The sequence below is a fragment of the Apium graveolens genome, chromosome 9, assembly GCF_009905375.1.
Source record: "Apium graveolens cultivar Ventura chromosome 9, ASM990537v1, whole genome shotgun sequence".
Lineage (NCBI taxonomy): Eukaryota > Viridiplantae > Streptophyta > Magnoliopsida > Apiales > Apiaceae > Apium > Apium graveolens.
In genome coordinates, this window is record NC_133655.1 from 270,988,642 (window position 1) to 271,004,897 (window position 16,256).

The 16,256-nt window shown below is 33.8% G+C and overlaps 1 protein-coding gene across 1 annotated transcript; it reads right to left on the reverse strand.

Annotated features, from left to right (window-relative positions):
- Window positions 1-158: 158 nt before the first annotated feature.
- Window positions 159-7,054, reverse strand: LOC141683465 (PGR5-like protein 1A, chloroplastic). The gene is made up of 11 exons (XM_074488198.1): window positions 6,784-7,054; window positions 5,661-5,773; window positions 4,841-4,937; window positions 4,659-4,759; window positions 4,009-4,065; window positions 2,762-2,838; window positions 1,865-1,916; window positions 956-1,066; window positions 776-873; window positions 624-693; window positions 159-448 (listed from the first exon to the last, which is right to left on the reverse strand). Exons 1-10 carry the CDS (start codon window positions 6,977-6,979, stop codon window positions 630-632), a joined length of 966 nt encoding a protein of 321 aa, XP_074344299.1. The 5' UTR covers window positions 6,980-7,054; the 3' UTR covers window positions 159-448; window positions 624-629.
- Between the last annotated feature and the right edge of the window lie 9,202 nt (window positions 7,055-16,256).

Below are 16,256 nucleotides of genomic sequence, written 5' to 3' on the forward strand. Positions count from 1 at the left end.
TTATTTCAAAACAAATGTTCAGAATGCAATATGAATAAAAATTTGACCAATATCTTCTATTATAATTTGCTGATAGAATGTATCTCCAGCCTCACCTATGCAATTTTAGCATTATTGAGAACAAAATGAAATAGTATTTTACTATAAATTCACCGGAATGGATATGTAAAATGATTTGATAGCAGCTTGATATTTGTACATGTATAGTACCATAGAACATAATAGAAGGTTTAAATCGCAGTTGACTGCAATTCAGGCTTGCAGAGGGACGACGCCTATACATCAAAAACAAACATCACTAATGTGCTATAAACAGACAACACAACTGCCACATCCACATAGAAACCTCTTTTTCTTAGGACCAAAGTTTCTTCCTAATACTATATATGCATGTACCGCGAAACTATCCATGCCATTTGCGTAGCTCCTCAAGTCGCATATTTTGACGCTGCATTGAGACCTTTTGTTAGTAATTGATCAACTGATGACTTACGTATAGCAAATTCAAAGTGAGCAGTTTTCTGGGGGGGGATGTCAAACTACATCTTCAGAAATTTGAGTTAACTGTTTCTTTTTAGATACCCTGGCTGAAAATAGTTTAGCTATTAGATAAAGAAGAATACCTCAACTTAAGCTCCTTCTGGAAGTGTTATCAAGCGTGTTTTTGAATCGTAGACCAAGGGTGTCTGACAGCTGAAAGAAGAATAAGAAGTCATTTACTCATCACTAGGAAAAACATGCCAAAGATACACCAATCTCAACCCGAAGTACTTACTTTGTGCACTTAATGGTGTTGCTTGAACCACCATTAGATATTGTAAGGATGGTCCCAAAGAAAGAAGTGTTCTCTGTACCGCAATTTGGGCAGGGACCCTAAAAGATGATGGTTTTTGTTAGTACAATGTACCAAGATCGTCACATGGAAACCTCTTACTAGTAAAAGACAATGCTTCACCTTTAAGATTAGAAAGTCTTTAATAATAAAGTTTGTAAATGTTTGAGACAAATACAATATCACCGGCAAAGCAGCAAACCACGTGAAAATAAAGCTATATGGCTCTGGAAGCTGCACAACTCAAGAAATCAGAAACAATGATTCTACAAGAAATTTTGATTAATGAATTAGTCACATGAAGAAGAACAAACAAATACAATATCTAACAACAAATAAGCTCTGTACAAACATTTGTAAGTGAACCGTCCTATATCAAGCTTTAAATGCAGACTGTATAAAATAGATTCATTAAATTGAAAATATGAAGGTTAAAACAATACTATCTTGCAGTTATTCAAAAATAGTAATTCCCACAAATTGTCCTTTAAATACCTTCCATTATATGTTATCATTAGCTGACTATGGATTTTGAGCTCCAAAAACTATAACAAATTCAAACAAGTTTTTAATTATATGCAAATAAATAAACAACAATAGATAATTAATATATTAATAATTTATAAGTTAACCTTTTTCCACCTTTCTCGCGTCTATTTGTAATGGAAAATAACGTTCATACTGTATTCTTAATTTTATACTATAAAAATAATTTGAAGACTAATGAAACCGGCCTATAAGTTAGAAATGGCAGTGAAATAAGGAAAAATGGCATATAGACCCAGTGAAATAAGGAAAACTGGTATACAGATCTCATGATGTATTTTGAATGCACGGCTGATGTGGCAAGTTGGCACTTGTCTGGCAGAAAAGATGCATGTTTTTCATCAAATCGCATGTTTACATGGAGCCAACTGTTTTAGTAAAGAGACTTGGCATCAAACTTGGTCTATGTATTAGTTCTCCAGTCGAACATAGCTATTAATAACAGCACATATTAATGTAAACTATCACTTCAGAGAGATCTAATACCTCCAATAGATATGTAATCTCGAATCCCGTCAAATCATCCAGGAAGAAAAATCTATCAACACAAAAGACAAACAGTTAAAGACCTGCAGAGAGTTCCAGGTGTCGCTGAATATAGACAAATTACATTATTTTCACCATGTACAGAACTGCAGAAACCTCCAAACTGTATATAAAAATCAGCCGGAGCAGCAAAGCTTTTACATGTATAGAGATATTTGCATTTTGTATGTAAAGAAATCTTTGCATTTAATAACCAGGAATGTAAAAAACACCACATTGTAAAGAACAAGATCTTTTCAAGGAAAAGCAGAGAGAACTTAAGAAAGGGATCATAATCCGTACTTTCAAATAAACTAAGTACTTGGTTTCAGGGAAAAAACTGAGTACTTCGATGAGGATGATGTGAAAATCCATTTACTTTCTCTTGTTTTCTAGTATCATGTAGCAATAGAAGTTAGTGTTCTTGTTCTTACTATCAATTATTCAGTTTTTTAATCTTTGTCAGATATATTTCACTTTTGATGACTTCACAATATTATTAATAAATATTTCCAAAAAAAAATAAAAATTATTTATAATTATTTTAATAAGTTTCTACTGTCCAGCAGTAGTGCAAAAAATGGAAGCTTTTATGAAATTTGTTGTTTCTTGACCAAATATGAACTAATGAACAGAAGTACCTTGGACAGAGACATAATATTTTACTGACAGAACCCATCAAAATAGTTCACACAACACATCCCATCCCGCCACTTTTAAGCATTTGTAGTACTTAAAATATGCACAGAAGTGACGGTAGCCACATTTATTAATAACCAGGAAAACCTAGACTGATGGACTGCAGAAGACTTAAAATAATCGAAATGCAATTATGCAATAAAGTATGCAGATACTCACAATCCTACAGCAACCACAGCTGCAGGGACATTCAACAGGAACATTTTGAGATAGTCAACATATAAGTCACTGTACACCTGCAGGACAAAATTATCCATTTAGGCATAACACTAACACAAACTTCACAAGTTCACACAAAGGCGCAAAATTTTGATCAGTTTAGAAATTTACTATTCAGTACCTTAAGAATTCAACTTTCCATCCTTGCTCATTTGAAATATACTTACAAAAAGAATAATAGGAAAATCTGTAGATCTAAGCGCCATTTAAAGTTCTATGATAAGATATACAGTAGCATATCACATAAGGATTATAAACGAGTTATATTAATAGTAAGCTATTCGAGTTTTAGTTCATAAAAAAATCAAATTCGACTACACAATGATCTATCAGAGCTTGAGCTATTCATATAAATAATTGAGTCAAGCTCGCAGTTCAAATTACTCGGCTTGTATGGCTCGCAAGCCCTAAATGAGAATTTATTATTTTCACTTATTTCATATTATTGATATATCCTTACATAAATATTTAGACATAATACAGATCTTACATATATAATAGGTCGAATTAAAATTGAGCTTTTGTCAACATTTAGTACAAAATTTGAGTATTTGAGCTGAACATGAACTTATTGAACTATTGCCGAGCCGAGCTTTGAGCCTAAAATATATGGTTTGGTTGAACTTGAGTTCGAGCCTCAACTATTTAGTCGAGCTCGAGCCTAGAAATATATGGTTGGATCGAGTGCACCCGTACTCCAATAGGCATAAGTAACAACTCTATGTGGAATGCTATTGTAAGAAAACAAAAGATCACCAACTTCCTTGAGATGCAAACAACATTAACATATGTTATTAACATTTGTATAATCGTATGTTACTAAGTCAAAATCAAAGGGATAAAGCACCCGAATCCACTTTTTAGGAGTGGAGATACATTTTGAATTTTAGGAGTTGAGCCTGAACCATTTTGTCAGACATTCCTCAACTATTTCAGAATGAAGACTATCTCATGTTTATGTAGGGAGGATGAATTTGCATCACCTAATATAGTTTACGGTGAATAATCAAAGAAGTAGAGATCAAGTACTACTATTTTTTAAGTATTTTTTTCTTAAATGATAGATGTGTGATTGCTGTAATTAGAAAGCGCAGTTGTCACCTTCGCTTGTATATGCATTACAATACAAGAAAGTTAGTGGAATCAGTCTATAAAATGCATATTATTTGTAAAATGCATGCACACACCTTTCTACTACGAAGACTGCACCGTGGTCCTTCAACAACAATATCACTTCCATCCATCTAAAGACCAGATTAAACTTGTTAGGCGTTAATAAATAATAAAAGCTGATACAGAGAACAATCAAACAGGAAAAAAAAATTACTACATTTTATCATGGAACTATTATTTTTCACGTTGTATTAAGCAAATAGTTTGTCTCCAGATTTCAGGACACGTATTACTTTTGTGAAGCCTGAATGGAGAAATAGGTGTACTAAACCACAAGGATTTTTTAGCAATATTGTTTTATGTTTGTTTCAGAGAAATAAGTTGTAACAATGTCATTTTTTGATTGCGATAAGCTGAGTGGCTATGATCTGAAGTCAACATGTATATACACCAAAAAAAACTTCAAAAAAAATTGATTAGTAACAACAATTACAGTCAAAATTTCTAATTTAACTTTTTAGACATGAGAAGCTTCTTTTTATTCATCCCGACTTTTTCACCTTTTTTACACAACTCCTTTTTTGTAGGTTCTAGTGGGTTATTTTTTCTCGGTGAGAAATCTGAGACATATGATACTGTATGTTTAAGTTATCATAAAAACAAATGCGCCTCTTAATTGAATTCAAGTGGAAGGTTGTGAAAACGGATAGTTAAACCTACAAACCTTTAATTGCAGCTTCAATTTGTCAAATTCTTCGTCGGTCAAAATAGGTTTTCCTGATACATAAGCCATGGATGCTTCCAAGAACTTCTGCTCATCAGAGCCTGCAATTCAATTACTCAACATTAATAATATCTAATGAAAAGATCCATGCCTCACACACAAGGGAGGGAAGTACAGCATACTTAGCATAACGACACTGCTTCCTTCCCACATTAGCTCTTCCTTGAGGTTATCAAATTCCTCATTTGACATTATAGCCGTTCCTTCATAATAGAACGACTGCAACAGAACAAATGAGAAAAGTCAATATACCACAGAATAAATATTTGGAAGAGTGTATATTTATGCAGCGGAAGAATATTCGTAACTACATGATAGCATAATATTTTTATAATTAATAGCATTATATTTTAGTCAATATCTTGCATATAAACTCCGGAAAATAGGAAATCGTAAAAAGTTTAGGTGCTTGAGCATAGATGTTAATAGTAATGTCTCAGTTGTGATAAAGCTAGGCTGCTCTGAACCGATTAAATTGGAAAGATACGTGGGTAAATAATCTAGAGATTTTAAAGATATAGTGAACTTCATAATGCTATCTAAAATATTGCAAATAGAGGAGATGTCAAGGTAAAATGATATTAATGACAAATATTGATTGAATTACTTCCCAATTGTACTGCAACTCGAAGCCTACAATTTCTAAGCTCAAAAAAACTTGAGTGGGGGAACATAATCCACAGACTGGTATCTTAGTTACTAGTTTAACAGACCGGATATAATAACATGGTAAGGGGGGTTAGAATATGAGTATATCACTATGGCAATTGACTTGCATTCAAAATTATCTGCAACTTCAAGCCTATATAGAAGCACCTGCGCTTGGTTAAACCAAATATTTTATAAACATCTTCTGAAGAATGAAACTATAATATAGATTATTTATTTTGTTTGAATTAAAATAGATACAAGTAGCAGGTGAATCTAATTTATGTATAATACTTGTAGTGCTTGTAGAAATTCTTGTTCCATTTCCCCCATTGTCTTCTTCTTTTTCTCTAAGCTGCAATAGGGCAGTACATTACTGTCCTGGACCTCATCTTCCTTGACCTGACCTGCAAGGACAGGGGGGTTGGGAAATGTATGTATGAGAAAAATCATTTGCAAGCAATACCACCCAGACACGCATATAATGTTTTTTTTCAACATTTTTAGAATTAATTGTCATGGCAATGTTACTCTCCAATTAAATTATCACAGATGATGTTTAAGGTACATGTTTATCCACAGAAACAACAAATTCATATTAGAGTGTCTGCTGATTCACGGCAATATGTGCTGGTTTTACTTGCAAAGTATTAATTATAGTCTAGTTTGCTTGAGCTTGGGTACAGATAGTCAGTATGTGACACAGTCACACGAATCTGAGTTTCGGACTCACGCATACTAAAATTTGGCGAAATGAAGATTCTTTTCTTATTCTGGAAATGGGGCGGGAACACATCGCATTCTTTTTAGTAATCAAGTAAATTTCATATAATAGTTGAAATAAACATAATCTTGTAAATGCTTGGCAAATTACAATGTTTTCCCCCTCAAATCTTAAATTTACATTATTTACACATCTTTTTATAAATTCCAAGACAGCTATCTTCTTTTCCTCTTCATTTTCTCATTTCCCTTCTCTTTTTTTCTCTTCCAGAGGCTCAAAGTGTCCAAGTTACAACAAAAGAAACTAAAACTAACAAGTAACAAGTGTCATGTCCGAGAGTCCGACACAAAAGCGAATTAGTTGGATTAACATAGACATTCAGTTTCACTTAAATAAGGTTACAAATTCAGTTTTTCAATATTAGCATGCACTGCAAGAACCTGAGGGAAGCTAGCCTATTTTACAATCTCAACCAAACCTAATACATCAATAGAATAAATATTTTTTTCAAACCTTGATTATAAGGTAAAAACAATAAATAAATATTTTATGCACCATCTGTCTTCCAGAAATTTACAATACAGATTTTTAGCACCGAATTTATCGAAATTCTGGTTCCGCCGCTGCTATAAACTTAAAAAAGCATCTAAAATTCAAGAAAAATAGGAAAAACAGATAAAAAGAGGAACAGACCTGGTTGATCAGTAGTAGCCTTAGGAGAGAGTAAGATAAATCTTCTGCTAGTAGACAGGTGGTCTCTTCTAATAAAGTGAATTGACTGATGAGCCCTTGTTGAACATGGTGAAGAAGATGAACAAATGAAAGGTTTACGAAAAGGGGCATTAAAGAACTTAGGGGTAGTTATGGTAAACCCCATCTTGGAGGCCATTTTTGCTGGTCAAGCTCAAGAAATGGTGGTGATGAGCAAGAGAAAAATGAGGGGTGCATTTGATATTATTTTTACAAATTACAAAAATACTAAAATCAATAAAAAGATAAGGCTACTTTCTTCGTGTGTGGAGGGAAATTTGTGAACCAAATCTCTTTACATGTAGTATCATGTGTGTCTATGTTTTGTATTTCTTACATTATTATTGTGTGCCAGGTCAGCAACAGGAAATGTAGGACTATGCTTACCTGGCAGTATCACGTGCTCCTTGTTTCATCTCATGTGCTTTCTTGTTTTTCCTGTGTGCTCCGCGTCCCACGTGTGCTTACATTTTTTGTGCAAATTAAATATAAAAAGAAAATTCCTTTAATGGCCCGTTTGGAAAACTGAATTTCATTTGAAATTCTGAATTTGATCAAATACGTTATTTGAGAATTTGAATTTGGATTTCATTTGAAATACATGACATTCAAATATTAGTATAAACATGAAAATTTGAAATGACAACTCAAATCATGTCATTTAAAATTCCTCGTTTGAAATGAAATGTAAGTTCAAACGCCCTCTAAACATATTAAATTTAGAAAAGTAGTCCGTTTTTTAGTTCGGGTAAGAATTGATTTAGGAAGGCGTGATGACTGTGCGATACGGATGTCAACCCTACGTTTGGTTTAATTCGGTAAAAATTAATATCTTATTAATATTTTAAATTTTTTATCAATACTGAATTTAAATCGAATTGAATAAAATTAAAAAATTGAAAATCAAACTCGAACTACTGAAATAAAGTTTTAAGAGATCCCTAAGTTTTAGGAGAACCCTTTTAAACAAAACTTAAAATTTGTTTTACAAAAAAACTAAAAATTTAAAAAAATGTCTTTTTTAGAGTTCACTTACCCAAAATATTCAATTCAAAATATATTATATTAGCCCGCAAAGTTGACTCGGTTGGTTAAAAGAGGGGATAACTATCATTTTGGTCACATGTTCGAATCTCACGTGAGGAGAATTTATGATTGTATATCCTGAGTCAGAGTTTGTCGCTTAAATGCGGTTTACGTTGGTTCACATGATTTGAATGCTATTGCGTGAGCCCGTGGGTTTACCTAGTGCGCATCCGAAGGGTAGCGGTTGCGGGTTTGCTACGATATATATATATATATATAGACTTCAACAATTTAGTAGTAATTAAAAATTTTAATATAGAAACCTTGTAGAATCCTGGCTAAAATGTGAACTTTAATTTATTATTTTAATTTTTTTGATGATACTCCACTGAAAAAAAAGTATCTCACCTCCAACACCATCAATAAAGGAGTATCAAGTTAATACTCTATTGTAAATGGAGTATCTTGTAGGTATCTTAGGCTAGTAAAAATGATGTTGAGTATTTTGGGTCATTATTATTAAAATGTGGTTATTTAGAGCTATTGTGCAAGACCTGTCTGTACTTTAACAAAACTAAGTCAAATTGACAACTCTAAGTAAGTTGTATTGTAATCTTAGTTTGCATTTGTACTTGTAACATTTAAAGTCTGTAAAAATGTAAAAGAGCATACTGGAGTCTTTTTATTTAAACAGTATCAAGCCTAAGGATTCTATCTGGAAGAAGATCATGCCTCAGAAGAATTATGAAGAAGTTTGAAGTTGAATAAATCTGTTTAGATAAAAATATCTTAAGTCAAAGATCTCTACAAGTCACAAATTTAGTGTTATAGAGAAGTCACTCGAGAACTCCAAATGACTTATCGGGAAGTCAGAAAAGCTTATAGAGAACTCACAGAGATATCGACAAGTCAAATTGAAGACATGAAGATTGGAGATATCGACAAGTCATTTCTTCACCAGAGAACTTAGAGTTATCGACAAGTCAACATTCATTAGAGAACTCTCAGTTGTCTATAAGTCAAATTCCACTAGAGAACTCAGAGATATCGATAAGCCAAAATTCACTAGAGAACTCTGAGTTATCAACAAGTCAAATTTGACTAGAGAACTTTGAGTTATCGATAAGTCAATAAGCCACTAGAGAACTCGGAGATATCGATAAGTCAAAGTGAAGATATGAAGACTAGAGATCTCGACAAGCCAAAATTTTCCTATAGAGAACTCAGGGACCTCTACAAGTCAAATTTACTATGGAGTACTAGAGATCTCGATAAGCCAATATACTTATCGATATGTCAAGTTCTCTATAGACCAAATGGAGATCTCGAGGAAAAATTTCAAAGTTTAATTTGCAGATCAGTTCAATATCCAAGATTTACAATCAACAAACAATCCAAACAGCTGGATTGACAAGTCTACAAAAAGCAGCTTGAAGGATGTGCAAGATCAATGGTGAAGATTAACTGACAAAGGAAGATCAAAGTAAACACAGGATGCTAAGATATGCTAAATAGGAAAGAGAAGATACATTTTTCCTAAAATGGAAATGACAAGTGACAGTTTACAAAAGTTAATAACATGTCTTATTGTACACTGTGTAAACCAGTAGTTAACAAAATTATAAAGTTACCAGTGGTCCTTTAGTTAGTTGCAATATTTTGAGATAAAAAATCTTATAACAGTCTCAAGAAGAAGCTAAGCTCTTTATTAACAAAGAGTTTAGAAATTTTGTAGCAAAACATTCTTAATTTTAATATAAAATTAAGTGAGTTTTGAAAGATCTGTGTTCTTGATTATTGCATGTTTAATTTATGCAGTAACACATTTCACTACAAGATTTAATTAACTTTGTTCATGAAAGGAATATGTCCTAAGTCCAATCATGTATTAGAATTTAGGAATAACTTTTATGTAATCTGTTTTGATTACATTGATATTAATAAAAGACTTGTTTTGTTTTTATTACGGGCTCTATCTATTTAAGTGTTTAAATAAGATATACCATAGTTTAGAGTAAAGCTTTTTATGGATTATGATGAAATCATAATAGTGAGACCTAAAAGATGATAACTCTAAACTTAAATAGTTCCTGGTCATAGGATTACTAACTGGTAATTAATAATCCGCAAAGATCGGTACATGCTATGCTTGCTTCATTTTGAAGGATGTCTGTTCTCATAGATATTTGTGTGGTTACACTATAGCTAGTATGTAGGTGCTTATTATAGAATAAGTTCACTGAACATGACTCGCACAGCTGAACAACTGATGGAGTTCACTCACGTGTCAGCAGTTGTTCACATAGTGATAGTTGTACAAGTATCCTTAGACTTGAGGTCATCATAGTCATCTTGTGTACACTGAACTATGCTTTGGTTTAGTTCTTAGTCTCCAGGGACAATTATTAGGGCTCTACTGGGTATAGGAATTTGTACACGAAGATAGTGTATGATCAATAAAGGATCTACCCCTTCCAGTGAAGGAAGCGAATGTTCAAGGCTGATCCACTTATGCTAGTTCAGGAATCTCTGGCCAGAGTGAATGAAATTAGAAAGGAGTTTTTAATTTGCATAGAACTAAGCATAGTAAATGATAAGCAAGTGATTAAATTAGATAGGCTTGACACAAGATCCATGCCTTGTATTTAATCAGGACATTGTAGGGTAGAAGGAGTTTATTGTACGGTAACTATTCACTGAATAGGTTCTTGGTATTCTAAGCAGTGAATTCGTATTATCCGGATAGTCGCTATATACTGAGAAGTATCCATCACGATGTAGAATAAATATGATTAATTAATTAATCATATTTAATAAATTAGAGAATTTATATAAATAATGATAAAATAGTTTTATTATTATTTATTTCTACTACCGGCTTAATATTGAACCTACAGGGTCACACCATAAAAATAGAATGATTTAATGGTGGAGGAATTAATTAATAATGGCTGATAATTATTTATTTATGAAATAAATAATTAATTGGCAAATCTAATAATTGATTAAATGAGATTTAATTGATTATAAATTAATTAAGAAAAGTTCTTAATATTATTAATTAAGAATTTAATTTTTAGAAATTAAATCAAGAGAGAGAATTATTTCTAAAGTGTTTAGAAAAAGGATTAATAATTAAAAGGTGTTTTAATTATTAATGAGTATTATAAATGGGATAATAATAATATTTATGGGAAAATTTCAGCTGAAAATTTTGCCTATAAATATACTATTATAAACCCTATTTTTATTCTAACCCAAAACCCAAAAGTTTTAGAAAAACCCAATTCTCTCCACCTCCTCCTCCACCTTAACGCCGTTTTCTTGGTGGATACCGGTGGAGTGCTTCACGTTTGAGGAGCAGCTGCTAAGGATCTCCGATCGTTGCTCTTGGATCGCATATTAAAGGTTAGTAATCGATCCCTATGTTTTTACCACGATTTATATGCTTTTATTTGGATTTTGTATGTGTAAAATTGTTTTGCCATGCCTCCGCTGCGATTAAAATCCAACAATGGTATCAGAGCTTAGGTTGTATGCATATAGATCTGTGGTAAAAATTTCAGAATTTTATGTGCTTGTATGAATTAATTATGATTTTTACAAGTTATATTATGGATTAATTTTGTCTGATGAGAAATCGTTTCTCATAATAATTTTGAATGTTGATCTGGGTTCTACAAGTGTTGTAGATCGTCTGGGTATTTTTTTTTATAATTTTATGATGTATAGATTTTTTATTATGAATTTTTGAAGTTGTTGTAATTAAATTTGTAATTAAATAATCATATACATATATAAATTGTAAGTATGTATACATATATATATCTGTGTTGCTGCTGTGTTGGTTGTTGTACTGTTGAATGCACGGAAGAGAAGACACAGCAAGACAAAGAAACAGAACAACACGCTGTTCGAGTAGAAGACTGTCAGGCGGCGGCAGGTGCAGGCGCGTGTAGGGCACGCGCGCACGGGAGGGTGTTGCGCATTCCGGGAATGCGTTACACCCTATGGCGCATTCACGGAATGCGTTACACCTTTTAATGGCTTAAAAGGGTTGTAACGCATTACCGGAATGCGTTACAGGGCTTGTAACGCGTTCCTGTAATGCGTTACAGCCCGTCTGTTATTTTTAAATTTGATTTCTGGGAGTTTCGTAACTCCGTTTTAGGCGTGCAATATATCGTTGGATTCGTTTTTCCGAGACGGATCTAATGGAGTGATCAAATTTTAGTTTATATAAAAGTTTTGAACTGTTTATATTTCCGAAAGTGTTTTAAAGCTGTTTTTAACTGTTTTAACTGTTTTTAAATGCTTCATGTGATACATAGAGATGTATAATGCTTAGACTAATGTGCTAGATGATATAATATGCCTACCTTGATGTTTATTCATGTTTATATATGTGATATATGCTTAGTTTATCATGCGATGATAGATTTAGGCGAACTTAAATGAACATAAGGCGTTTGTTAGACAACCTAGTATAGTGAAATTGTTTCATAACCTTAATAATAATATTATGAATACAATCATGAGATTCTTGTATTTATGAAACACGTAATTGAATATGAATTTTTGATATGAGAGAAAGGATGATTCTGTCAACAACAGATTTCTATCTGTAAGAAATGGTTATTAAGTGACGCCTCTTGACAATGCTCCACCCGATCTGGGAATCATCTGATTATTGATTACTGATTTGAAATATTTAATTTAAAAGGAAGAATCTCTTTATAATATGATTATGATTGTAACGTAATATAATCCCTCTAAAATTAAATAATATCAAGTAGTAATTGGCCAATGATACAACGGGCTTGTGTCGGTCATAGCCTTCCAACATGATAGAAAAGTAGTTCTTATTTTTGAATCATTGTCGGTTCGTGCTACAGCCGAGGGCTTTGATTTCGAAATAAGAAATACTTGTCTATTACATAGAGATGTGTACATTGAATAAGAATCTAAAGGTCGGTATGTGCCACAGCCGTGGGCCTTTGGGGACTGATTCAACTGTACGGAATGTTGGGTTAGACTTGACTTAGAATATTGAGTTTGTCGTGCCACAACCGATACTCAATTATTCAAGAGGCTAAAGTTTGATTAGGGAATAACATAAGATGTAATTGACAAGAGTTGTCTGCCTATTGAACATTACATGGCGGTTCGTGCTACAGCCGGGGTTGTGTAATGGAATGTAGGATCCCTATTCCCACTAGCATTATGAATGCTTAATTTTTCACGTAGGGGTTGAATAAATTAGATAAACTAGTGAGAGCCACTTATGAATAAAGACCCGATTCATATAGTGTTTTAAAATGAAATCGAATATTTGCTGAGTGTTGTTATGTGTTTATCATTTACATATTTACAATATACATTATGTCTTCTGCACTATCACTCAGGAGCATACTGGATGCTCACAAATTGACTGGTCCTAATTATGCTGACTGGCTTCGAAACTTGAGAATTGTTCTCAGGATTGAGAAGCTGGAATACGTGATTGACTCACCTAAGCCTACTGAACCTGCTAGTGATGCACATAATGATGAACATGTTGTGTATCGTAGTTGGATAGATGATGCAAATGTTGCTCAATGCATCATGCTAGCTTCCATGAACATTGAGCTACATAAGCAACATGAGCATATGGATGCTCACACTATCCTCATGCATCTACAAGAGTTGTATGATGTGGCAGGGAGGACAGCTCGATATGAGATATCGAAGGAGCTGTTCGGTTGTAGGATGTCTGAGGGATCATCTGTGAATGACCATGTACTTAAGATGATCAATTTGATTGAACGTCTTGGAGAACTTGGTTTTGCCATGGATGGGGAGCTGAGCCAAGACTTGGTCTTGCAATGGCTTCCAAGTTCGTTCTCGCAGTTTGTTGTGAACTTTCACATGAATAAGTTGGATGTCAGCCTGCCTGAACTCCACAACATGTTGAAGACTGCGGAATCGAATTTTTCCCCTAAGAAGAGTTCTGTTCTTCTAATTGGTGAAGGTTCCAATCCTAAGAAAAGGAAGAGGAACCCTTCCAAGAAGAAGAAAGTAGGTGAGAAAACGCCGGTTCCACCAAAAGTTGAAGACCCTAAGAGCAAAGTTGTTTGCTTTCACTATAACAAGGTGGGGCACTGGAAGAGGAACTGCAAGGTTTACCTTGCAGAATTGAAGAAGAAGAAGGGTAGTGAGACTGCCGCTTCTGATTCAGGTATGTTCATGATAGAAGTGAATATGTCATTAAGCCAAATTTCTACTTGGGTATTAGATACCGCCTATGATTCTGACATCTGCAATTTGTTGCAGGGACTAAGGAGAAGTAGGACTCTTGAGGAAGAGGAGGTGATTCTACTGATAGGAAATGGAGCAAGAGTTGCTGCTGAAGATGTAGAATCATTTCATTTACATATGCCTACGGGCAAGACTATTGTTTTTTAAATAATTGTTATTTTGTCCCCTCGATTGTGAGGAATATTATTCCCATGTTAGACTTGGTTGGATTTTCATTTATTATTGAGAATAATGAATGTTCTATTCTTAGAGATAATATTCTTTATGGACGTGGTGCTTTAAATAATGGTCTGTATATATGTGACATAATTTACTTCAGATTGAACAAACTAATAAAAGAAAAGGGATGATGAAAATCTCACTTTATAGTGGCACTGTAGTCTCCATTTAGAAGACATGGAGAGAGGACTGCAAATTTGCTAGGAATGGTACACACAGATGTATGTGGACCAATGTCTAAGCAAGCCATGGGTGGTTTTTCATACTTCATTACTTTCATAGATGATAGATCTGGATTCGGATATGTGTTTGATGAAACACAAGTCTGAAGCCTTTGAAAAGTTCAAAGAGTATAAGTATGAAGTGGAGAAACAAACCAAACATAGTATTATAATTCTTCGATTAGATCGAGGTGGTGAATACTTGAATGGAGAGTTTCTGAATTATCTCAAAGTAAATGGTATAGTCTCCCAGTGGACTCCTCCAGATTGGTATCTGAAAGGAGAAATCGAACTTTGTTAGACATAGTTCGGTCCATGATGAGCTATGAGAATCTTCCAGTATTCCTATGGGGTTATGCATTGGAAACCTCAGCATATTTACTGAATAAGGTGCCTTCCAAATCTGTTCCTCAAACTCCGTATGAGATATGGAAAGAAAGGAAACCGGGTCTTAAACACGTTAAGATTTGGGGATGTCCAGCTTATGTCAAGTAAGTTGACCCAGATAAGCTGGAATATCGATCCGTAAAATATAGTTTTGTGGGATATCCTAAAGAGACTTTAGGGTATTACTTTTACACCGATCATCGGGTGTTTGTCTCCAGACATGCTACCTTCTTGGAAAAGGAGTTTATCCTTGAAGGAAACAGTGGGAGCAAAATTGAACTTGATGAAGTTCAAGAAGCACAAACTACTACGGATCAAGTGGAAACACCTGTTCTGACTGAACAACCTTCTGTGGAACAACCCATTCGTAGGTCAGGGAGAGTGTCTCGCCAACCTGAGAGATAATATGGCCTTGTCATTGAGAATGACAATGAGTTGTCGATCATTGATGATGATGACCCCGTGACCTATAATGAGGCTATGAGTAGTGTTGACTCAGAGAAATGGCATAGTGCCATGAAATCCGGAATGAAATCTATGTATACAGGATACAAAGGAATGATTAGAGCAGATGGCCAGGTGGAGACCTTTAAGGCCATGCTTGTGGCAAAAGAATTCAAATAAAGGCAATGGATTGACTTTGATGAAACCTTTTACCTGTAGCCCTGTTATAATCAGTTCGGATTTTGCTTGCGATTGCTGCTTACTACGACTATGAGATCTGGCAATTAGCTAGATGGTTTTCTTTCCGAGGGAAATGAAAACCTAGTATGTAAGCTACTGCAAACCATATGTGGTTTAAAGCAAGCTTCTCGAAAGATGGAACATTCGTTTTGATGAGACAATCAAAGAGTTTGATTTTATCAAAAACGTAGATGAACCATGCGTCTACAAAAGGGTCAGTGGGAGCGCAATAACATTTCTTGTATTGTATTGAAATAGAGTTGACACACATAACAACATAGCAGACCCACTCACAAAGCTACTTTATGAAAGTCACTTTGATCGTCATAAAGACTAGATGGGTATTAGATACCAGAGTGATTGGCTTTAGTACAAGTGGGAGATTGAAAGGAATATGTCCTAAGTCCAATCATGTATTAGGATTTAGGAATAACTTTTATGTAATCTGTTTTGATTTCATTGATATTAAAAAAAGACTTATTTTGTTTTTATTACGGGCTCTATCTATTTAAGTGTTTAAATAAGATATACCATAGTTTAGAGTAAAGCTTTTTATGGATTATGATGAGATCATAATAGTGA